At 34.3% G+C, this 23,442-nt stretch overlaps 5 protein-coding genes across 6 annotated transcripts; 3 read left to right on the forward strand and 2 right to left on the reverse strand.

Annotated features, from left to right (window-relative positions):
- Window positions 1–36: 36 nt before the first annotated feature.
- LOC114169617 (GPI-anchored protein) lies at window positions 37–4,858 on the reverse strand. 2 transcript variants are annotated; one of them, XM_028054853.2, is made up of 8 exons: window positions 4,555–4,858; window positions 3,557–3,713; window positions 2,428–3,297; window positions 1,686–1,931; window positions 1,563–1,577; window positions 1,020–1,160; window positions 876–923; window positions 37–653 (listed from the first exon to the last, which is right to left on the reverse strand). In XM_028054853.2, the coding sequence occupies exons 2-8, from the start codon at window positions 3,588–3,590 to the stop codon at window positions 580–582; spliced, it is 1,428 nt and encodes a 475-aa protein (XP_027910654.1). In that variant the 5' UTR covers window positions 3,591–3,713; window positions 4,555–4,858; the 3' UTR covers window positions 37–579. The 2 variants fall into 2 exon arrangements, with proteins under 2 accessions (XP_027910654.1, XP_027910655.1); XM_028054854.2 differs by having other exon boundaries at window positions 3,557–3,859; window positions 4,555–4,730.
- Window positions 4,859–6,189: 1,331 nt separating this feature from the next.
- EMB3126 (Ribosomal protein L1p/L10e family) lies at window positions 6,190–11,337 on the reverse strand. Its single transcript, XM_028054994.2, has 7 exons — window positions 10,947–11,337; window positions 9,984–10,163; window positions 9,833–9,887; window positions 7,793–7,920; window positions 7,049–7,132; window positions 6,702–6,827; window positions 6,190–6,618 (listed from the first exon to the last, which is right to left on the reverse strand). The coding sequence occupies exons 1-7, from the start codon at window positions 11,286–11,288 to the stop codon at window positions 6,484–6,486; spliced, it is 1,050 nt and encodes a 349-aa protein (XP_027910795.1). The 5' UTR covers window positions 11,289–11,337; the 3' UTR covers window positions 6,190–6,483.
- Window positions 11,338–15,195: 3,858 nt separating this feature from the next.
- Window positions 15,196–18,951, forward strand: LOC114168701 (protein RETICULATA-RELATED 4, chloroplastic-like). Its single transcript, XM_028053608.2, has 8 exons — window positions 15,196–15,809; window positions 16,044–16,112; window positions 16,234–16,365; window positions 16,497–16,550; window positions 16,623–16,667; window positions 18,019–18,158; window positions 18,298–18,423; window positions 18,520–18,951. The coding sequence occupies exons 1-8, from the start codon at window positions 15,291–15,293 to the stop codon at window positions 18,566–18,568; spliced, it is 1,134 nt and encodes a 377-aa protein (XP_027909409.1). The 5' UTR covers window positions 15,196–15,290; the 3' UTR covers window positions 18,569–18,951.
- Window positions 18,952–19,718: 767 nt separating this feature from the next.
- LOC114168996 (Tetratricopeptide repeat (TPR)-like superfamily protein) lies at window positions 19,719–22,465 on the forward strand. The gene has a single exon (XM_028054002.2). It carries the CDS (start codon window positions 19,849–19,851, stop codon window positions 21,580–21,582), a length of 1,734 nt encoding a protein of 577 aa, XP_027909803.1. The 5' UTR covers window positions 19,719–19,848; the 3' UTR covers window positions 21,583–22,465.
- LOC114168836 (2,3-bisphosphoglycerate-dependent phosphoglycerate mutase) lies at window positions 22,229–23,327 on the forward strand. The gene is made up of 3 exons (XM_028053797.2): window positions 22,229–22,464; window positions 22,546–22,598; window positions 22,928–23,327. The coding sequence occupies exons 1-3, from the start codon at window positions 22,374–22,376 to the stop codon at window positions 23,045–23,047; spliced, it is 264 nt and encodes an 87-aa protein (XP_027909598.1). The 5' UTR covers window positions 22,229–22,373; the 3' UTR covers window positions 23,048–23,327.
- The last annotated feature ends 115 nt before the right edge of the window (window positions 23,328–23,442 follow it).

Raw genomic sequence — 23,442 nt, forward strand, 5'->3', positions numbered from 1 at the left:
ATGTCATGTATGCATTATTTATTTTCAAAATGCGAATTGAAAATGCTATTCTGGGCATTGAGCCTTTGGCATGTATTAGCTTGGGGGCAAATATAACACTTTTTCTGTACGGGTTTTAACATCCAATATCCTGAAAGTTTTACCTTGAAGACACTCTCCAGTTAAACTCCATTCACGTCCAATGAATTAGTATTGGTGTTAAACTCAAATCACATCTAAATGTCTAATGATTTAGTCACATACTTTAATAGCTGCCCTTATGGATGGTCAAACTCAACTTTGTCAGTTCCGAATCAGTGTTAGTCAGTCCCTGATGCTGCCATAGTAATGTAGCATCTGCTTGTCAGCAATTCAGCAAAAAAGAAAATAATCGAACCCTTCACAGCACAATTATGGATCCTAAATCAAATGAGCACCGACTCCGGAATGATCTGCTCAGAACATACAAGCAGAAGACACGTGGAAATGGGGAGAAAAGGGGCGATTTCTATACAATGAGGCCATTCAAAAATATACATGCAAAAGCCACACCAAAGACACATTGAACTGCCTTCCTGACACACTTCTAAACCCTACTCTTCAACACAACAGCGTACTGAAGATGAAAAATGAAAAAATAAGCAAAAGCAATCCAACGCCACCGGAATTACAACCTGCAAAATCCACCATGTTCATAATGTTAAAATTTGGCCCTGCAACAATTTCACTTCGATGAACTGGAGACAGGCCAAAAGAATTTTAATCATATCATAGGCGTAAAACTAGGGTGTGCACTGTGCAAGAAAATTTAAAACATTAAAGATGTGTATTATATTCGTTGAACTAACGGCCAGATCAGTATTAATATATAAAATAAACTTCAAAATGGGACTTACCATTATTTTTTAATGTTTGTGAAGTTGGGAGAGCAGGTAATGACATCTCTGCCAAAATGGATAGGGGCAATAAATAAGCAAATGCAAACAGTATTTTGTAAAAGTATGCAATAATGAAGACAGTAATTTTCTCTAAAAACATACCGGGAGCACAGAGTGAGAGAGATGTAATTGAAGATGATGATGGCCAGGGGGCTGCAATGTTGTCACTCAAATCACATGTAAAGCTAAAGCCGGATGAATTGTCAAATACCACATCTCCAGGCAAGCTCCGAAGTAAACATCCTGCATATAAACCAACAAACATATTATTTACCAACATCACAATTATTCCTTGACAAAAGTCAAGCATCAAGACACTGCTTTAAAAGCAGCCTTTTTTCTCTGCTCAACTGAACTATTTTTATTATGAGATGATCCAAGATCGTATTCTAATGAACCTAGAATGCATCCCTCCTAATCCCGCATGCAATGTTCAACTAACAACCTAATCCATCAACTTTCTGACAGGAATGGGAAATAATTCCTAAATAGCATGATTGCATTCAACTATCAAGTATTATATCACAAATTCCCTGGACTATGATAACAAATCCATGTGCTGTCTGAACCAATGTGTAAATAGGTTAGTGAATTAAAAAACAACAGCTCTGAACAAAATGCAAGCATTAGGAAAAAAGAGCAAACCTTGTTGTCCATATGCTGCCCGCACCAGCATCATGCAGAGCCACAACAGAAAGATTAGATCAGAGAAATTCAAAAAATGGTCATGGGCAGCACATATCAATTAAGCTTGTGCAGGATTAATACCTTGTATGCTGAAATCTTTCAAATCAACATCACAAAGCTCATAAATATTTGTCATCACTCCACCTCCACGCAACATAGATCCAAAAAGTGTTGCACATATTATAGCTTGTTTATTTGTAATTAACATTTGCTTTTGTATCCCAGCAATATATGCGTTCAATGAACTACAACAGGAAGGGCTAGGGGCAGCTACATTCTGACATGAACTGATTACTTCTGCAGGCTCCTTAAAACTCAAAGGACAAACTGCGCAAACAATATGTACTCTTTACAAGTGTTTAATAAAGGTGAAACAAGATTACAATTCAATTTACCCAACACAAATTTAATTATATGTCATTCGCATGCACAACTTTGAGTCCAGGTATACCCATTCATCTCAAAATATAAAGCGCATGCTTCTGGGAAATGTAAAATTCGAATCAAATATCATATTGTACAACATTCTGGTAATCTTAGTTTGCCTAAATTAAAGAAAAAAAGAACACAAATTCTAACTCTTTCCTAATGGAACTAGAACTCTTTACTGCACACGAAATATAGATAAAATATGAAATCACCCAACCCAAGTAATAAGACACGTGAATATAAACCAATACCAGTAATATAAACTCACTTAATTACCTTCCCCTGCATTCTAATCCTAATTTATCCATGAATGATATAACTAGCTGTCACTGGATATCTCCTAAACTATAAATAAGTTAAATTAAATTAAAAATGAAATAGTTAAACAGTGTACCTTTATTGACTTTGCAGGCCGACAGTATTCGGAATGCAGTATTTGCAGCTTCAAATGATAGCTTTTTGGAAAGATATGAATAAACCACACTTTTACAATCATTAAGATAGTCAGTGTGATTCACTTCCCCGGCCATATTTTCATTATTGTTAATCGTCATTTGTCTTCCAGAAATTTGTAGGGCTGCATCCATTATCGCAGGCTGGCAAACAGGTCTGCAGCATTCTTTAAGTGGATCAACAGTGCTGCACGCCTCAAGTAACTTACTTGTATTGACTGTTTTTTCGAGAGTAATATCATCCTTCACAGGACATGACCCGCCAGTAAAGTTAGATGATTTTATTGAGCATAGTGTAGGTATCGTACTATTAGCCCCTCTACTGGCTAGAATACTAATAATATCAGAAAAACAATGATTGGCAACAGCATTAGGTAAAACCAAATCATCGGATTTCATGTTGTAGAAAGCCTGGAAGATGTGGATCAAGCTACTAAACTGAGGACAACATATTACATTCCCTACAAGGGCTGCCAAAGGTCCAGAGCAATCAGATGCTGTTTTATCTAGTATATTCGATATACCTGGATGGGAAAAGTTAACAGGACATTTTCCCGTTAAAACTGGTTCATATCTGGTTGGGAAAGTAGGATACATTGGTGGCAAAGACTCAGAAGGATACGGAAATTTTGGTAAGACAGCAGGTGATATTTCTATGGGGTCAAAGAGTCCAGATTCACCAGAAGCGGGTTGCTTAGCTAACTCTACCAGAGAAGAAATTCTTCTATGGTCAGCATGTACTTCTCGTGCTGTCACATCTTGAAAAGTGGGAAGCCAGACGATAAAGAGAATTAGCTGACAGTACAAAGAACCTGCAACAATATAATCAGCACTTAACAGAGGTATAATTCTTTGAACATGTTAAAAGAAAAGACAAATGCATACAATTGTGATTTGATCGAACAGACATTTAAAAATGAATGACGAATTTGTTGATATGTACTACAGTGTGATGATGACTAACTAAAAAATAACTCATACAAGACTCAAGACTCAGAAGCTTATGAAAACCTAAACTGTAAATTAATGAACCACTGACAAGGAAGCATCCATCAAATGTACTAGTCTTACCCCTATAACCATTAGCATCCTGAGAGCAGCCCATAACTCCCTAGCCCTCTGGTACCATTGAGCTCTACAAAGGAGAACAGAGTGGCAGTTGCCGGTGATAAGCCAATTGGTACCACATAGCAGTGTAGCAATGATGTAATACCCTCAAGCTTAAGATCTGTGATTAAAGTACGAGAACAGTTTAGGTTGTTGAAAGAGGACAATCAAGTACTATTGCAAACCGCTACATAATAGCCGAAACCAACACAAACATGCTACTGCACAGGTCAAAACCAGTGAGACTTTACTTCAAGATTATCAAGCCTGAACAAAAAAAAAAAACTCAGATATGCATTTAGCAGGAATTTTTTGAGTGAGCAATAAAAAATGAAATTTTGAGATAGGGCAGTGCACACAGCAGAGGTTTTTAAACCCTAGGATTTTGTATTCGTTTCTGCAATTTCCTACAAAAAGATATTACACTTCAAAAATATCAAGATAAAATGGAACCAAGTAATCAACTGAAATGGTTTGCATTTCTGCTTCTTCTTTTTTTTTTAACCACGATGTTTGTGCAGAACATTCACCCGTATCTTCACTACCATGCCAACAAGATTTGAGCTAAAATAAACTAATAAAAAAAAAAAGTGAACCTAGTAACTCAGATTAGATTACATAATTAACTCACTGAGGTGGACAATTCCAGTTAAAGAAAAAAACCAAAAAGCGACAAGACAACTATAGCAATGACTAAGTTCCTTAGAAGCAGAGTGAACAGATTACACACACACGGGTCCCGATGGACAGGGAAACAAACAGCTATTTTTTCCTCTTTGTACTAAAAAACGAACACTAAGTGGCACGATCACCAAATCCAAATTTGACAAGCCAAAAATAGAAATGTCAAATATAACAACAAAAAAATACAAGATTCGGAGTTAACAAGTGCTGAAAGAAAGAAACACAGAGAAAGATTATGATTGATTTATGAACGTAACAAAAAAATACGAAAAGCGTACCGTGGAACAGCGAGAAGTGTAAAATCAAAGCGATGAAGGAATAGTTGCAGAAAAGAAAATATGGATCGGGTGGAAAAAGGAAACCCTAATGGAAGAATCGGAGCAGTGATGAAGAAGAGAAGAATAGCAGAGAAGAAGAGTGATATGGTAACAGCTGGCACCCGCATTACCTACTCCTATTCCCATAAAGTTTAAACGCACCGTTTTTCACTACACAACAACACTTCTAACACTATAGTCAATAATAGTGTTCTTCACTCTTCACTCTTTCCCTTCAACTTCTTACTCTCAATCATTCAGGTTTAACTTTTCCTTAACAAGTCTTGTGAATGTTATGCCTTTGTTTTAATGCTAAGTACATCTTTGCTTGAAAGTAATAATAGATTAAAAAATAACACTCCCTAATCAAGACTTAGCTTTTGATTAAAATATGTTCATTTAGTAAGCATAGTTCTTTATTTTATTTTATTAAATTAAGTAAATGTTTTGGGATTTATAAGCTTTAAACTTGCTTGTTAAATTAAGTAAATGTAATATCTATTGAGTTTGGCTTAGGAACTTAACTAATTAATTAATATTATTTAGTTCTTCCTTGCTATTTGTTTTTTTTAATGAAATGTTATCTGACAACAAAAAAGAGTACATTCTTTTTATAGAATGTTTTGTTCAAAGAAGTGTAAAAATGGAAAAAGATGGCAGGGGAAGGGGTTGTGAGAATACTTTTTCTTAGTTTAGTCTGAAAACTAGAGAAAAAACATACTATTAAATATCTGTAAACTATTTAATACATTAAAGTCTGAATCTTTATAATATTATGGATATAAATTAAACTATATTGAAAAAGTACTCCGTACAGATTTGAAATCTTTCACAATAAATTATATGCATAAATACTTAACAAGTAGGATGTATATAATTTAATAAGGTTTTCGGGTATTTTAATAAACATAATTCTAATTTTGCAAACATATTTTTCAAAACCTTCTGGTATCGGAGAAGTGATGGAAAAAATGATTGTTTTCACTTTCCACGCATACGGAATTCATTGAAATTATTTTAAGATTTGAAATTGGGACATCATTTTTTTTTTGTTTAAAAATAACATTTATTAAAACATTAGGGTGAATGGAATAATATGATTAGAAAAAAGAAAACAAAGAGAAGAAAATCCTCCATTTTTGGGTAGGCTTGTTGGGCTATGTACTAACACCAAACTGAGGAGTTTTTTTTTGTCACTAATAGGGCTCCACTCATGATTGAAATGTTTTGCCTGCAAATGCACGCCACATAATGCTTTGAAAAACACCACTCATTCATTCATTCACACACTTATGCACCATCTCTTTAAGATCTTAAACTTTCTAACCAACAATTATCTCCTACCCATGTCCTTATCTTCCTTAACCACACACACATTCTTGTCTTTATTAGGTAACTACTACCTAAATTCAACAGATAAAAGGATGCTTGGTTTACATGTTATTGTTAATAAATAAAGTTCATTTCAGATTGGTTAAATACTTAAATCAATGTATTTTAACAGGAGTGAATTAAAAACTCGTCCTTCTATAAACATGAAGCTAACCCTGTAAATGATTACAACGAACACAGGGTGTTGAGGAGTGGAATACCTAATAATCAAATGTAAAAGTGAAACTTTATTCCCAGGAAAGAAAATATAATTAGATGTCTGGTGTTAGTTACAAAAGAAGTACTACAAGGAAAATTCTCAGCCGGGGGTCAAAGATTATGTAATGTAGTGTGCAAACATTTGGAACAGAGAGATATAAGCACCACAGTGTGATATATATCCCCTGTTCATCCCCAGATGTAACTTCGGTAACATCTTTCACTAAATATTTGACAATATCTCACAATGGGACCCGGGATGGCCGACTGAACTCAAACGAACATTTACAGGTGAAGGTTCTATTCTGATGGAGGTCTGTAATCAAGCAACTCCCTGATATTTAACCTGATTGAAGGCCCCATGGATGAACATATGTGGGCACTTTTCCAGTACACACCTTTAGCACCTGAAGGTTTGTTTGCCTCTACTGATTTCTGTGAAATTAGAACGTTGGTTACAAGTTTATCATTGTGAAATTAGAAATACAGATACAAAGGTTGCTAAGGAAAGAACATACCACAGCAGCAAGAAAGTTTACAAGAAGATCCTCTTCTGAAAAGTCAGCTTTTCCAAAAGGTAAGTGCACGATTCCAGTTTTATCTGCCCTGTATTCAACTTTTCCCTGCTTGAATTCTGCTATAGCCTGTATTGTTGAATGGATTTAAAAGGGTTTCTGATTAACCATAAGCAAAAATCTTAAAATTTGTCACCCATTCTCTTGTATAAATCTGTATCTCTTTACAGAGAAAATGAAAAAACAAAAGAGAGTGCGTCAACCAAGTATAAATCTGTAGATTTTGCACCACGGTTCACTACATACAACATGCAAGCAATGAAAAAAGCAAACAGAAGTGGATAATACACCTGAGGAATATTAGGTGTTACAGTGCCAGCTTTTGGGTTTGGCATCAGTCCTCTTGGCCCCAGAATCTTTCCTAGGCTAGCAACCTGACACAATCAACAACGATAATTAATTAAGGGTGGTTCCATCACAAATAGAAAAACTAAAAATATATTGAATTACTGAACTCTTCATAATTAAAGAAAATATGTCAACAGCATATCTAAAAGTTTAATGATGGTACCTTTGAAGAGTAACAATGCTACCTTACAGCATGCTACCAAATTGACAAACACCTAAGTTTGTTAATTAATTTAAACATAATAGAGAAGAGATATGCATTTTATCACAAGCACTTTGAAATGTCAACCGGGAACATATGGGTGGCAATCCATTTGATGCCATCTAATTATAAGTTTCAAACTTTCACTGAAAAAATATGATCAGCAAGTGAAGTAAATTAACAGTTAAGAAGCACAGACAAAGCATGCCTGGATGATACATTCAGAACACCTAATTTAATAGGAACGCAGAGGTTGCAAACTAGTTAAAATTAAATTTACCAAAACACTTACAAGGTCGTTTTTAATCCACATTAGGATAATCCGATTTGCAAATAATTCAATTATTACCAATTTTACAGATAACTTATTGAGATTGCATAATTCTGTGGAATACTCAGATTATACAAATAAATAAATAAATGCGAAATTGACAAAATCTATTAATCTAATCACAAATTAAAACAAAGATAACCAAAGTAACACCTTAGGCATCATATCTGGAGAAGCAATTAGTTTATCAAACTCCATGAATCCTCCTTTTATTTGTTCTATAAGGTCCTCTCCACCCACCAAATCAGCTCCTGCATTTTTTGCCTCATCGAATTTTTCCCCTATCATAATGAACTTGGGATTAGTCTAGTAAAAACAAAAAATGTATTATGAACTATACAGGCATGCGTAAATAGTAAGCAGGAAGTAACTCTAATGGTGTTTTGTCCATTTGATTTTTATTGACGTCATTACATTGGACATTCAGAACCGCCTTAGCCTATATATATGGTGAACACTTGTCATCTATCCCATTCTTCTTTCTTCGCTAAACTTTAAAAGCTACTATCATGTATTTTAACAAGGAATATTAAGATGCAATTTAGAATGTTCGTTTTTAATCTTAGACAAGATACTTGTCATTCATAACTTTGATTATCTCACCATATACTTATGAAAAACTTTCGTTCAGAAGTTTTGAATAGCCCTTGAGAAGATATTTCATCAGATAGAACGAGCAAAAGCACAACTGCGGGGAGTATAAATATCCTCCAAAGAGATAGATAAAAACGTCAAGGAACCCACTTAAAATTCATCAAACAGATTAAACTATAGTTTAATTATTCCAGTTACAAACAGAAGAAATTCATATAACAAGTGTACATTGAATAGAAAAAAAGTTGGATCTGACCTATCCATTTGCAAAAATGCTACATACACAGACAATTGGATCTGACCTACCCACTACAACCATTTCATATACATAAACAGTCCAGTGTTCTTTTCATCAAACGTAGACACCTTAAGACAATACTTGTTATGACATATCTCTGCTCAGATTCAGAACCAAATCAACAAGAGCACAATAAAAAGCACTAAAACAGGCTCCCGACAACCGAGAGTGACTAGCAAAGAACTTTCACTTAATTGTTAATATGTAACTATTATTTATGGTACAAAAATCTTGTAACTTGAGGAAATTTGACTTCTTAAACCTATCCGTCTAATGAGTAAGTTTGCAAACAAAGCAATGCATAAACTAAACTTGTAAACAATTAACCAGAACCCATCCCAAACCACCATCACCAGGCCACCCTTTTTAACAATTAACTCTAAATATTTCTACTCACTACATGGCTTACTGATGGTTTCGTACAAACTCAATAGTGTTAATTGATCCATGTAGCAAACCCAAACTGTTGTGACATGGGTGGCAGTTGTTTCTGTGGATCCCTATCAGCAACTCCAGCTACAGACATTTTTATTTTTCAGAGCAGAGACAGATCAAAGATTAATGTTCCTTTCAGAAGGATGGGCTAATTGACAGACATATTTAGAAAAAGGGGTCATGGTCTACCATGAAAATTTAAATAAACCGTATGCCAGACAATACTCATTCTGACAGGGTGAAGATCATAAAATTATCAAATGTAAATACATAGCCAACTCAAGGACAGATGGAGTATGATCAAAATTACAGTCCACTTACTGAAGGATTAAAACTTCAAATAGCATGCTGGTAAAAGCAGACACTAGTTAGTTAGAACTCTGTAGAATCTAAAGCGAATGACTGGCAATAGCATATCACAGGCGGATAAAATCTTTTGCTTTTATAATTATTTATTTGTCCATGTAAATAAAAAGACAGATAATTTGAATACACAATCATAGCAACTCATACTTTGTACACACATGAAGCATGAACCATCACACTCTACCAAAAGTAGATGCACTTTAACTTTTGAAAGAATTACCAGAAATTAGTTATCTAAAAATTCTGAATCCAGAATGATACAACTTTCCATTTATGAAGTGGCACAGAAAATCCTGTATTTCAATACCTTGCCTGGGCAGCACAACGTCCACATTTGGGAGAGAAAACTACCATCTTATTATGCCCATCCATACTGGAAGTTTACATAACATACACTTCCTTTCGTATGAATCCTCTTTTAAGAAAATTATTTTCAGCAATTTCTGGAAACCTATAATTAACTAATAAAAGTGGGAATGAAGACTATGAAGCATAAATACCTTGAGTGAGAACAGCCACTTTAACCGGTTTTCCAGTTCCCTTGGGCAGATTTACCTGTCAAGAAAGCGTCATAAGACTCGGAATTAAAATCCATTCATCATAACTCAAGTTTTCAATGTAACAAAATCAACCAAGGAGCAGGAGACTCACTGTTGCTCTTAGCTGTTGGTCGTTATACTTAGGGTCAATGTTGAGGCGGAAATGGGCTTCTACCGTTTCAACAAACTTGGTTTTAGCAGTTTGTTTAACCAAAGATATTGCTGTCTTCAAGTCATACTCTTTCTTCCGCTCCCTCAATTGTTGAATTTCCAAGAACCTCTTAGACCTTGACTGGTGACACAGTAGAAGAACAATTAGACTTGAAACAACGGGTTAAAAGATAACATCAAATATGAACAACTTGATGACGGAAGCACTCAGCTCGATTATGGAAGAAGTAGTAAAATTTATATCAAAACTGTAGGAAGATACTGATGATGCAAATAAATGGGAAGAAGGAGACCAAACAAGCAAAAACCATCCTAGAATGATCATGGAACAAACACTTTACACCACCATTAACAATCAAGGATGCACCGCTAACAAACACCTCCAACCTGGTACTCAAACTATACACCCTTGAATATTCAGAAGATATTTTGCATGTAATTCCGCGAAAAAGACAGATAGTATATATAAACTTGGTCCAAATAAAATTATAACTCAATTGTTTTTTTTTTCATCAACATCTTTTTCATCAACATCCCACTTTAATGAAACGCTAGGCAATTTTACTTCCAAACATCATTTCATTTCAATTGAACGAGCAGCTTGTGCAAAGAACCCATTATTGGTCATTCAAACAAACACAGGACATTCAGATACACCTTTTACCACTGCAGCAATTACCCATCGAGGGAACACGAAACAGAACCCAAAAAAAAACAAAAAAACACCAACACACTTCTACTTAAAAGCAATTATAAACGAAAAAAAAAAACAAATAGAAAAACACAAAGCATGCAATTTATTCACAAGAAAATACTAATTTAATTTCTAACCGGCGAACCCAAAACTCCTTACACATAACAAATTTAAAAAAAAAAATAGAAAAAGAAAAGATATTACACATACCCTGTCCCTCTTGAGAGGCAATGCAGCCTTGCCTTTCTTAGGCTTGACGGTGGCGACAGCGTCGGTGGGGGCGGACGCATCGACTCCATCCGCCGCGTCGTCGACGGTTTCAGGCAGTTCAACCTCCGCAGCCAAAGCGGCGACGACGGCATGGCTAGTCCTGGATTTGGGCTCTGTTCGGAAACTGAAGCGGACCCACTTGGAAGAGGATTTCAAGACGAGAGGACAGAAAGAGAAGGTTCTAGAAAGAGGCCTGTGACTGTGAGAGAAGAAGCGAAGAGAAGAAGAAAGGTCCTGTGGATGAGCCAGCATAAGCGAAGGAGGTGTTGTACACGAAGCCATGCCTCTGTTTCTTCTGTTGATACACTCTCTGCAAAACCAAACCAAACCAAACCAAGCTTAGGTTTCTATACCTATCCAGATATTAAAAAAAAATTAAAAAAAAATAGGATAAGATGTTCCCTATCGTGTACGATTGACGCGTGGATTTTTATTTCAGGGTAAAAAAAAACAAAAACAAAAACAAAAATTAAAATTAAATTAAAATTCAGCGCTTGCAATTGCAAAATTAAAACGAGTTTAATGTTAAACATGTTTAGTTATGGTCTAAATTAGTGTTGGTAAAAAATGAGAAATTATATATTTATAGCTTTAATTAATTTTAAGTGATATATTTCCATTTTTTGATTCATAAAAGATAATTGAAAATGATAATAATGTAATGTGTCATAATTTTTGTTATGGCTTCTCCATTTCACTGTCACTTGACTTGAGTGATGAATATTGTCCATACATTGAAAACTTAGATTGGACTCTCATTTCAATTTAAGCTTCACAATATATGATGAAGTAGTTTTCAATTGCCTTGTGTGATATATCGGCCACTAATAAAGTTTGTTTGATTGGGTAAAGCATGTTTTAAAAGTACGAGACAGATTATCTTTTTTTTCTTTTAAAATATATTAATTTTAATATATTTAAAATGTTAAAATCATTGTATTAGTTTTAAAAAAAATAAATATGTTTTTGTCCCTTAACTTTTAGCGAATTTTAAAATTAGTCATTTTTTAAATTTTGTATGAAATACGTGAGTTTAATTTTTTTAATCAAATTTTGTTAAGTTTATTTGATGTTTCCTACAGATTTTATGATTGTATTTAAGTTATTTATACTCTGTGAAATATTTTTGCTTTAATGTTAAGTCAAATACTCATATGAAATGCGCTTGAAATGTCAAATAAACCTAACAAAATTTGATTAAAATGACTAAAGCCACATATTTGGAGAGATTAAAGACTAAATTGATCTAAAATTTTGAAATAAACTAATTTCAAAATTCATAGAAATTAAGACACCAAAAACATATTTAACCCTTAAAAAAATACAGGAAAAAAACAACTTAAAAAATCTAAGAGAAAAAATTAATCTATTTACACATAATGATATATAATAAAAAATAAAAAATAAATTAATTGATTAATATTTAATGTGGTTCTAGTGATAAAAGTTAGGAATCGTATTCGGTCATTCTAATAGATATTGAAAAAAGTTGTTAAACAGATCAAATACGCATTTAGATTCTTTATTTGTTTATTATATTGCTTCTTCGTAGGACTTTTACAATATATCATATATTGATATAGTAAAAAGATTTTTAATATATTTTAAAATATTGAAATTAATGTTTATTAATAAATTCAATAGAAAATCAAAATTTTATAAATCCAACAAGTACACACTTGTATTATAATATATACACTAAATTATAAATTTGTAACTGGTTCTTTTGAATTAAACATTCTATTATTTTTAAAATTGCTATTATCGGTTTTTTGCATGAATAGTCTCGAAATGAAATGAGGTGTGAGTTATCAATAATCGAGCTATAGTCTTTTGCTAATATAAATCTGATCTTTGATAAGATAAATAGGAGAAATAGACCTCTTTAAATCAGTTAAAATTAAAATACTTTTTGTTATAATATATTGACTTAATAAGAATTTAATAATGTATTGCATATACAGACTTATTAAGTCCATAAATATAAATTACATTTAAGGATTTTTAGAATAATCTTTTCACCTATTTTAAGACTTATTCCATGTATTTGAAACTCCGCATACTAATAATAAAGTCCATATATCTCAGATCTGGGATAAGTAAACGGACATTTGTTGAATATAAATATATAATTATTTAAATTTAAATGTTCGCTTATATTAAAGTAAATATTTTATTAAAATACACTTTTGTTTGCTGTGTTTATAATAAATATATTATATTGCATTCTTCGTAAAATTTAAATTTAATAAAATTAACAGTACACTTTTATAAAAATTGATATGGTTAACAATTTAAGATTTGACTATTATTATTATAAACTAATATTCTTTTATATTACTTTTAATCTCATTATCCAAAGTGCACTGTATTTTAAAGTTTTTTTTGAGGATTAGATTATATTTAAGTTTTTCATCTATTATTCCAGAAAATAAAAACAATCATTGGTCTATAACAACTATTATTTGTTTCAAACTTTATAGCATATAACAAAAATATCATAAAGATTATTTATTTATAAAAAATAGATAAAATTATCATGTGTCAACAATTATTGTTTTTATTTGCTAATAATATTTAATATACTTTTCCATATGTTAATAAAAGTTTTATGTTGTGAGTAGATTAAAAAATAGAAACTTGATAATAATATGAATGATAATGAGCCGGATAAAAAAAATTTACTTATTATCGATAGGTGTTTAAAAAATATTTGAGGTTTTCTTAAAACTTACGAGTATTCATGAATATTCAAATATAAGTAGTTTAATGAATGATATATTTGTTGAAGCACATTGACATGTTTGGAATAACTTACTCTTCTCCCTATACACATGTTTGAAAATCACTGAAACTGTATTTGATGCATGAACCAATAAAATTGTGTATTTAAAAACTCAATCTATGCAAAGTAAATATATAAGTATGTAGATGTCTCTTATAAAAAAATAAATAATAATATTTTTCTCCATTAAAATGTATTTAATGATAAAAATTCAATTAAATCATTGGAAGTAGTTTAAGTTTATTTTCCACAAACAATATATATAAAGTTTATTAACTCATGCATCATATCACCTTCACAACCGGATAATCTATGCGCGTGAAATTTAAAGTCACAATTTTGCCCCAACCCTTCAAATTAAGGAGAATAGACGAAGCTTAAAAATATGGAGAAAAGGAGAATAAAAAATAGTGTTAAATATGTTTTTTTCATCAAGTGTAATGAAATTTGATTAGTCAATTTTTGAAATTTTAGACTAATTTAGTCCATATCTTTATAAATGTGTAGATTTAATCATTTTAACTAAATTTTGTTACGTTTATTTAACATTTTAAACGCATTTCAGGTTAATATTTGAAATGTTTACATATTTTGACACATTTTATCTTTAATAGTAGCTCAATTATTATTATAAATCGCGTTTGAAACGTCACATAAACTTAACAACATTTGATTTAAAATGTATAGAGTTTTGAAGGGAGACTAATTACAAATTTCACTAAAACTTAAGAGATAAAAAAATATATTTAACCCTAAGAGATATTGCACATTAATATTTTAATATTTTTTTATGGTTTAATTAATCAGATGATATTATCTTTGTTCACACGTGTCAGATTGTCATTGATTTGTAAGAAGATATTAAACGAGTCTTAACTTAAAAAAAATATCTCAATTAGGTCTATTTCAGACAAAAATTATTAACACTGTTAACTTTATTTATAAATTTTATCACTAAATTTTAGTATAAATGTTAATATTAACTTTATAAATTATTTTAAATATTATTATTGAGACATGTTTAAAAAAATTAGAACTCAATTCCCACCCTTTTAATATTCAATGCGCCGTCATCATTTGATATATTGATGCTTAATCAAGAATATCTATAAATTATTCATAACGACATCAACAAGGTTACTTTTATTATCATATAAATATATTATTCATAATTTTTAGATTAAATTATATAAAATTATATAAAATATTTTTCATGAATAAGGATACATTACTGTACATAAGGAGGAGAGCAAAATTATGCTACAGAAAAATGTAAAAGAAAAAAAAAAAAAGGTGATTATGGTTGTTTGTTATGAGAAATTTGAGGACAGAGGAAAGCGCGTGGTGTATACGGCAACGACCGCTAGAGTGTGATGAGTGTGTGTCTGACAAAGAAGTCCAAGTCATGTACCTCCCTTTTCCACTCCACCACCAAAGTTCTACCTTTAACGGTCACTCTCTCTCTCAACACGCACCCTCCAACTTCAACTGCAACTGCAATGGCTGTGGCTTCCTTCTCCAACTTCTCCGGCGCGCGCTCATTCTCTCTGCAAAACGGTTATTCTCTGCCGCTACCTTCCTTCACTCTCTCATTGCGTACCACAAACTCTTATGCCTACGCTCCGCTATTCACATCGCTTCGTTCTCCGGCACTCTCCATTATTGCATCGGCACACGGCGGAGGGACCGGAGGAGGGCATGGAGGAGGTGGAGGTGGAGGTGGAGGAGGAGGAAGCGGAGGCGACGGGGAATCGGAAGACAGGGATCGTAACAGGGAGGAGGCGCTCCTGGTTCTCGCGGAGGCAGGGCGGCCGCTGGAGAAATTGCCGGCGGATTTAGCGGCGGCGGTTGAGGCGGGGCGAGTACCGGGGTCGATTTTGAAGAGGTTCTTCGAGCTGGAGAAATCGGCGGTGTTGCGGTGGCTGTTGAATTTCGGAGGGTTCAAGGAGAGGTTGCTGGGGGATGATTTGTTCCTTGCCAAGGTTGCCATGGAATGCGGTGTTGGCATCTTTACTAAGGTTCCTTTTCGCAATTTCACCTTTCTTAAACTATATTATCCTGCATGCATTAGATATGGCATGAGGTAGACCAAAATTACCACATGCTATAATGTGCTCTGTACTAGATAGAGTGTTCCCTGCATTGTAATATTTCGATGAACACCATAATTTTTCACCCATTTTTATGTATTCGACTATTTCAGTGTGGTGCATGGTTCACTGGTTGTAATAATTATCACTTTTGCTTTTCAGACTGCTGCGGAGTTGGAGAAGCGCAAAGAAAATTTTAGTAAGGAGCTTGATTTTGTTTGTGCCGATGTGGTAGGCGTGTTCCTTCAATTCCTTGAACCTGCTTAGTACATTACATTTATGTTCTGTAAAACTGAGTTTTCTATGCAGTGCAAATAAAACATTAATCACTGTATCGTTTAATTATGAACAGATAATGGCCATTGTAGCGGATTTTATGCTTGTGTGGCTTCCTGCTCCCACAGTTTCTCTCCGACCACCACCTGCTGTTAGTGCTGGAACTGTTGCTAAATTCTTCTATGGCTGCCCTGAAAATGCTTTTCAGGTTAACACTGTTCAAACTACTCTTCATCTGCTTCTGTTTATTTTATTATTTTTGGTCTTGATAAATACTGTACTTTTTTAAAATTACACTCGTTGTGTGATTGGGTTTAATTTTTCGTAAACACTCAACAGGTGGCTTTGGCCGGAACCTCATATACACTCATCCAGAGAATAGGTGCTATAGTGGTACGTGTTGGATCCTAAGAAATTCAAGCAGCTATTTGTCAGTGACGGTTTTTAACAACATTTCTTATGCAGCGTAACGGTGCAAAGCTATTTGCTGTTGGGACTAGTGCATCACTGGTAATTTAACTTCTTAGATGCTTTGAAATACATGTTTCCGCTTCTTCTAGTTTATGATGATTGGTGAATTCTCTTTTAAAATCATTCGGCCACCAGACTTACTCTTGACCATACATTACAAACGCCATTTTGCTGTTTTTTATTGCTCTTGTTACCATCTTCCAATTGTTGATATTATTTTGCGGGGATTTAAGAATGTTCACAAGAATACAGTAGGGTAAAGCAGTACCTTTGGTGTGCCTCTTTTTTATTTTTAATTTAATGAAAAGATTGATTATTCGGTAGCTAATGAAGACAGGGAACACTATCATTATTTGGAAATTAACTTGCAACTCTTGCATACTTCCCCATGCTTACTAAATTTATCTTAGTTTATTTGAAGTGCTGGAATTAAGATTTTACAGCTGGACGCCATATGAGTAAACCGTGTATGGTTAGAAGATGTGTAAAGTGAGAATAATTAAAAAGGAATACCTTAGAATAGACATGTTATGGAATAACTCACAAATTCACTCAGAAATGTCTACCACACAAGCAACCTAGAAAACAGAGATCCTAACCTAATAGTTGGATGATACAAGGTAAAAAAAAAAAGCAAACACAGAAATAACGGGGTTCGATTGAAGTATTAATAAACTTCAATCTACATCCATAGAAGAATTCATTATAGATAAGGGATTACAACTCAGATTTCTCTGAAGTTACAAAGTCTTATTTATAGACACACATAAGACACATGTATACTCACGAGAAAGACACGTGAATAGTACTTTTCAAAATATAATTGAATAGACACTAGACGATCTTAACATACTATCGTGTCAAACTGTCCAAAACTTAGTAGACACTATGAGACTAAACGGTCTAATGAGGCAATCTACTCATTTGGACTATTACATATATACACAAGATAGTCTAATACATGTCGGACGGTCTAAGAACCTTTTATACAAGATTTTACAGAATCAATTTGTAAAGATACTTTATGAAGTTGATTAGAGAACATTGAGCTCAGATACGTGGGTGATGATACTCGTTCGCTGCTTTTTTGTTGTCCACAAGACTAATACAACTTCCGTAATAGGAAAAAGAAAATATTGTGAGCACATCACCCTGTAAGCTTAAAATGGGAGGCATAAATGAATTACCTGTCTTATGATCTATCTGGGCATGCTATTTTTTTTTTATTGTTTTTATTATTATTATTATTATTATAGCAATGGGGTTTGCAATTAGGATCTCATACAAATTATCTAAGCCTCCCACCTATAAACCAACTCATGTGGGCATCATGTAATTGATATATTGTGGACTCGTATTGTACGAATGAGTAATTGCACTGCTTTTTCAGATTGGTACAGGAATAACAAATGCACTGATCAATGCAAGAAAACTTGTTGACAAATCTTTTGCCGCTGAGGCGGAGGATTTACCGGTATTATCGACAAGTGTTACCTATGGGGTTTACATGTCAGTTTCTAGCAACTTAAGGTATTTAAAAAAAGAAATGAATAACTTATATGATGAAATTATTCTCTCGGATTGAGTGAGGGAGCACACCCTAATAGTAATGAATTATCCTCTGCATGCGTGAAACAGAATCTAAGAGGAGATCTTTGTCTTCTTCCAGGTACCAATTAATAGCTGGAGTTATTGAACAACGAATTCTAGAACCTTTGCTGCACCAGCACAAGCTTGTGCTGAGCGCAATTTGCTTTGCTGTTAGAACTGGAAACACTTTCTTGGGCTCATTATTGTAAGATTGTCACTTTATCTTGATATGTCTTTGTGCATTTAACTAAATTCGCTATTTTCCACTTCTTATAATTTGTGACATGCATGTATCTTGCAGGTGGGTGGATTATGCTCGCTGGGTTGGAGTCCAGAGGAGTCGGGAATAGGCATAACAGTTCTTCAGTCACAAGATATTGGCATAATGGTTCTTCAGTTACAAGATTTTTGGGTAAAATCTTCTCTGTTGATTCATTGTTGCAAGTAAAGTTGGTGTGTTGTATTTTTTCTTATTCTTCCTGAAAGCAATATTGTACATTGAGCAATAACGGAGGTCAGCAAGTACCACGAGTCTCCAATTATCATCTTTTGCAGTGGCCAGTAAAGGTACAAGATCCATCTCTCGTAGCTAGCAGAAAGCTGCATCATGAGATGAAATTGAGTCAAATCTTTAGTAGACATTTGTGGAGGCAATTCCTCTATTGTTCTTGTGTGTTTTGCATCTAAAGTTGAATTGAAAGGAATCAAATTCAAATTGGTAGTTCTCTAATAACTGTTGCGTAACTTTATTTCTTTTCACATTGGTCATCGATTTGCTTCTGTTATATTGGTTGCTTAACCTTAACCATACCACTTTTCTTATTTGTTCTCGTTTGAGCATTAAAGCAACGTAAAAAAGAGAGTTAAAAGTTGGTTCACTTCAATCGTTGCTAAAGTTTGTTCACTCATTGTTTACGTCGGAAGAAGCCCGTGGTATACGTACATGCCAGCACAAAAAAATAATATACATGGAATTATGTAAAAGTACACTCAAGGGTATTCTTTACATGCATATACTTCACTCAAATTTTCATTTATTTGTGCATTTTCACGAAAGAGTGGAAGCTAGAAGATAAGGAATATACGATCTCCTTTTAATTTCTGCAACAAAAAAAAAAAAAAGTCTAAAACTATGATCGAGTTTTTTAATCATTCTACGTGACAGTGAAACCGAAATCAAGCTTAAGAAATTACGTAAAACAACAAAAAAATAATGAGTTATATGATTTAATTACCAACTACATTTGCCGCAAGTAAAAACTCACGGTGTTTGATTTGAATCATGTTTAGAACAAGGCAGTATAATTTGACAAAAATCATAAAGAAATGTATTGGTAATGCTCTCGGGCTTGCTTTGTTTGCAATTACTCAGAACCAAAGCCCAAACTCAACTGAACATGTAACACAATTTTTCGACATAATTAATATACTATTAACCAAAGAACCCAGCACAAAAATTCTTAAAAAAATAGTATCAATGTTAGAATATTTACCGAATGTTATATAACTAACACCTGTGATAAGCGCTCATATTTTCATTAGCGTATTTATAGAACATATAAATAATATAACTCAAAAGTAATATATACTTACTCAAGATTTTGAATTTAGATGTGATTCCTTCGATAGCATGATCGCTCAGTATCAATTGGATTCATTGTTGCAGAAATGCAGCTCTCTGATTAGCATGAAGCAGCTCCAAGCGCATCTCATTACAACCGGTAAATTCCAATTCCACCCTTCCCGGTCAAAGCTCCTCGAGCTCTGCTCCATCTCCCCCGCCGGCGACCTCTCCTTCGCAGGCCAAATTTTCCGGCGAATCCAATGCCCCTCCACCAACGACTGGAACGCCGTTCTCCGAGGCCTGGCCCAAAGCCCAGAACCGATGCAGGCCCTGTCATGGTACCGCGCCATGTCACGCAGTCCCCAAAAGGTGGACGCTTTGACGTGCTCCTTCGCCCTCAAGGGCTGTGCGCGCGCATTGGCTTTCTCCGAAGCCACCCAGATTCATTCTCAGCTTCTGCGTTTTGGGTTCGAAGCTGACGTATTGTTGCTGACCACTTTGTTGGATGTGTACGCCAAAACCGGTGATCTTGACGCTGCCCATAAGGTGTTTGATAATATGCGAAAGCGAGATATTGCTTCGTGGAATGCCATGATTTCTGGGCTGGCTCAAGGAAGCCGACCCAACGAGGCTATAGCTTTGTTCAACAGAATGAAGGACGAGGGGTGGCGGCCTAATGAGGTAACTGTTCTGGGTGCACTCTCCGCTTGTTCACAATTGGGTGCTTTGAAACATGGCCAGATTATTCATGCCTATGTTGTGGACGAGAAACTAGACACCAATGTGATTGTTTGTAACGCAGTTATTGATATGTACGCAAAATGCGGCTTTGTTGATAAAGCTTATTCCGTGTTTGTTAGCATGAGCTGCAAGAAGAGTCTTGTCACATGGAACACTATGATCATGGCGCTTGCGATGAACGGTGATGGCAATAAGGCGCTTGAGCTTTTGGATAAGATGGCTGTGGATGGAGTGGTTCCGGATGCGGTGTCGTATCTTGCTGCATTGTGTGCATGCAACCATGCTGGCTTGGTGGAAGAAGGGGTTAGGTTGTTTGATATGATGAAGGGGTATGGAGTGAAACTTAATGTTAAGCATTATGGGAGTGTGGTAGATTTGTTAGGTCGAGCAGGAAGGATAAAAGAGGCGTGTGATATCATAAACTCAATGCCAATGGTTCCTGATGTGGTGCTCTGGCAGAGTTTGCTTGGGGCTTGTAAGATTCATGGGAACGTGGAAGTGGCTGAGATGGCATCAAGGAAGCTGGTGGAGATGGGATCAAACAATTGTGGGGATTTTGTGTTGTTATCGAATGTTTATGCAGCACAACAGAGATGGTATGATGTTGGGAGAGTGAGGGAGGCCATGAAGATTAGGGATGTGAGGAAGGTGCCAGGATTTAGTTACACAGAGATTGATGGTAGGATACACAAGTTTGTGAATGCTGATCATAGTCATTCGAGTTCCAAAGAGATATATGCAAAACTTGATGAGATCAAGTTCAGGATTAAAGCCTATGGATATGCAGCAGAGACTAATCTTGTGCTGCATGATATTGGGGAAGAAGACAAGGAGAATGCGCTTAATTATCACAGCGAGAAGTTGGCCGTGGCATTTGGTTTAATTAGTACAGGTGATGGAACACCAATTCAGGTCATAAAGAACCTTAGAATATGTGTGGATTGTCATGCTGTGATAAAAATCATATCAACTGTTTATAAAAGGGAGATTATTGTGCGTGATAGAGCCAGATTTCACAGATTTAAAGAAGGTGTATGTTCTTGCAGAGATTATTGGTAAAATTATATCAAAATGCTTATTATATTTGTGTATTTACTAAATTACTACTACAGTGAATTTCTCACAAGTCACTTAATCATACCCCCAAAATTTCACAACATTTTAGGAAGAGATAGATAAGATAGGTAATGTGACTGTGGAGGAAAAAGAAAGAGTATAGGTTAATTCATAGAAACTGTTGGTGAAAAACTTACCTACTTTGATCCAATTTACACCATTTTTTATTTTGAATTCAAATTAATTCAATTATATATAATAAATTTCGACAGCATTAAATCCAACATTTTCTCTTCATAATATCAGGACTTTGAACTTGCAATTAATAGAAGAAAAAGGTAATTTTGCTAAACGTACTCCCCTTTCCATTTAAATACAAAAATGACAAGTAAGACACTAATTCCTAGATGTTGCACACTGTTGGGGTCAAGTTACTGTTATAACTATATTTTATAATTTTTAGGATTTAAAAATGATTATAATATCAGAAAACATTTTAAGTTTTATAAACAAATAATTAGGATCACTATTTTAGAGTGTGAAGTATAGATTCGAAAAAATCCAATTTAAAATGTATATTAATTCCTGAAAATTCAATATAAAATGTAAAATATAAAAGCAAATTGTGGATTATGTGATCATCGTAACACGGGCCTTGCCTTTATCTTCCACAGTAATCCACTATATAAAGCTGTACAGTTACCTATTACTTAACTTGGTGTGTCACAGCCATACATAATTCCCAAACCGATTGCACCTAAAACCCTAACCCTAGAAATCAGATTCTGAGATAAATGACGCAGAAGGCGAATCTTTTCAAGGGTAAAGCCAAGAAGAAATCAATTCCTCCCAATCGTCATGGGAAAGCCCCTGTTACTCGCAAAGGTTTCACTCTTTCGCACATTGTTTTTCTTCCATTTCAGTGTACGATCTTTTGCAATAATCTGTTACCGTTTCTTTCCGCAGGAAAGAGATTCGTGAAGCCATCCAAGGTCACAAAGGAGATGGACGCTGATCGTGTAAGCCCCTTTAACTCATCTCTAATTCCCACTCACTTTATTCCTTTGTGGTGTTCATAGTTCTGAGGATTTTATGGTTCTGAATGGTATGTTGTTGCATTGGGGGGTCGGAATGGTTGTTTAGCAGCAAATTAGGTTTCCTCGTAATTGCTTTTCATAACTTCTATATGTTTCTCAATGATCATCAGAGCGAGTATATCACAATTTGATAGTTTTTATAGATAGACCTATACTGTTCCCTGATATAGTTTTATGGATTTTTTGGTGGATATTTTAAGTATTGATTTTTTTTTTTTCTACTAAGTTGGGTTCAATTTGTGTTCAACCAGGAGGTTAGCAAATTCATTAATCACTGCAATGAGATCAAAGCAGCGACTCTAGCAACAAAGGATGGTGGCCAATTAGGCATCATTAAGCCTCCACTAGAGCAACCAAGTGGTGCTAAATAAATTGTTAATTGAGTGAAACAGTGATTCTTGTCATAGCTGAATGTATCTTATGAATGGTGCATTGTCTTAGAGCGTTTCTAGTTATAAATTGTAAAATCAATTTTGATAATTTCACCTTGCTGGGAGTGTATGCACTGGTGTGAATTGCTCTGTTTTTTCCCTTTCTTTTTTGGTTGTTGATTATTAGTTATGTGGGAAATTGTATTGATCCTTAAATTTCATGTCTGTGGTAACTGAGGAAGTTATACTTTTATGAATTCAACAGAGGTGATTGTTTCCACTTCCATTTAATATACGAAGCTATGCATACAAGTTGATGCATGTAAAATTAGCATGTGAACTGAAGTTCTGAAATTTTAGAAAAACACGGATTTGATTCGTGGTGGCTTACTTTG

The sequence above is a fragment of the Vigna unguiculata genome, chromosome 11, assembly GCF_037176805.1.
Source record: "Vigna unguiculata cultivar grain cowpea cultivar isolate G323 ecotype 2 chromosome 11, ASM3717680v1, whole genome shotgun sequence".
NCBI lineage: Eukaryota > Viridiplantae > Streptophyta > Magnoliopsida > Fabales > Fabaceae > Vigna > Vigna unguiculata.

Bases quoted from the DNA above. Each gene is read 5' to 3' on its own strand.
- LOC114169617 (XM_028054853.2), bottom strand. From the start codon at position 3,590: ATGGGCTGCTCTCAGGATGCTAATGGTTATAGGG. The intron at 3,298-3,556 runs GTAAGACTAGTA...ATATTGTTGCAG, and splicing joins GGATGCTAATGGTTATAGGG to GTTCTTTGTACTGTCAGCTA. The intron at 1,932-2,427 runs GTACACTGTTTA...TTGTTTGCGCAG, and splicing joins GGCCTGCAAAGTCAATAAAG to TTTGTCCTTTGAGTTTTAAG.
- EMB3126 (XM_028054994.2), bottom strand. From the start codon at position 11,288: ATGGCTTCGTGTACAACACCTCCTTCGCTTATGCTGGCTCATCCACAG. The intron at 9,888-9,983 runs GTGAGTCTCCTG...CTTTCTTGACAG, and splicing joins ACCAACAGCTAAGAGCAACA to GTAAATCTGCCCAAGGGAAC. The intron at 7,133-7,792 runs GTGTTACTTTGG...TGATTGTGTCAG, and splicing joins CTCCAGATATGATGCCTAAG to GTTGCTAGCCTAGGAAAGAT.
- LOC114168701 (XM_028053608.2), top strand. From the start codon at position 15,291: ATGGCTGTGGCTTCCTTCTCCAACTTCTCCGGCGCGCGCTCATTCTCT. The intron at 15,810-16,043 runs GTTCCTTTTCGC...TTTGCTTTTCAG, and splicing joins GTGTTGGCATCTTTACTAAG to ACTGCTGCGGAGTTGGAGAA. The intron at 18,159-18,297 runs GTATTTAAAAAA...GTCTTCTTCCAG, and splicing joins TCAGTTTCTAGCAACTTAAG to GTACCAATTAATAGCTGGAG.
- LOC114168996 (XM_028054002.2), top strand. From the start codon at position 19,849: ATGATCGCTCAGTATCAATTGGATTCATTGTTGCAGAAATGCAGCTCT.
- LOC114168836 (XM_028053797.2), top strand. From the start codon at position 22,374: ATGACGCAGAAGGCGAATCTTTTCAAGGGTAAAGCCAAGAAGAAATCA. The intron at 22,465-22,545 runs GTTTCACTCTTT...TTCTTTCCGCAG, and splicing joins AGCCCCTGTTACTCGCAAAG to GAAAGAGATTCGTGAAGCCA. The intron at 22,599-22,927 runs GTAAGCCCCTTT...GTGTTCAACCAG, and splicing joins AGGAGATGGACGCTGATCGT to GAGGTTAGCAAATTCATTAA.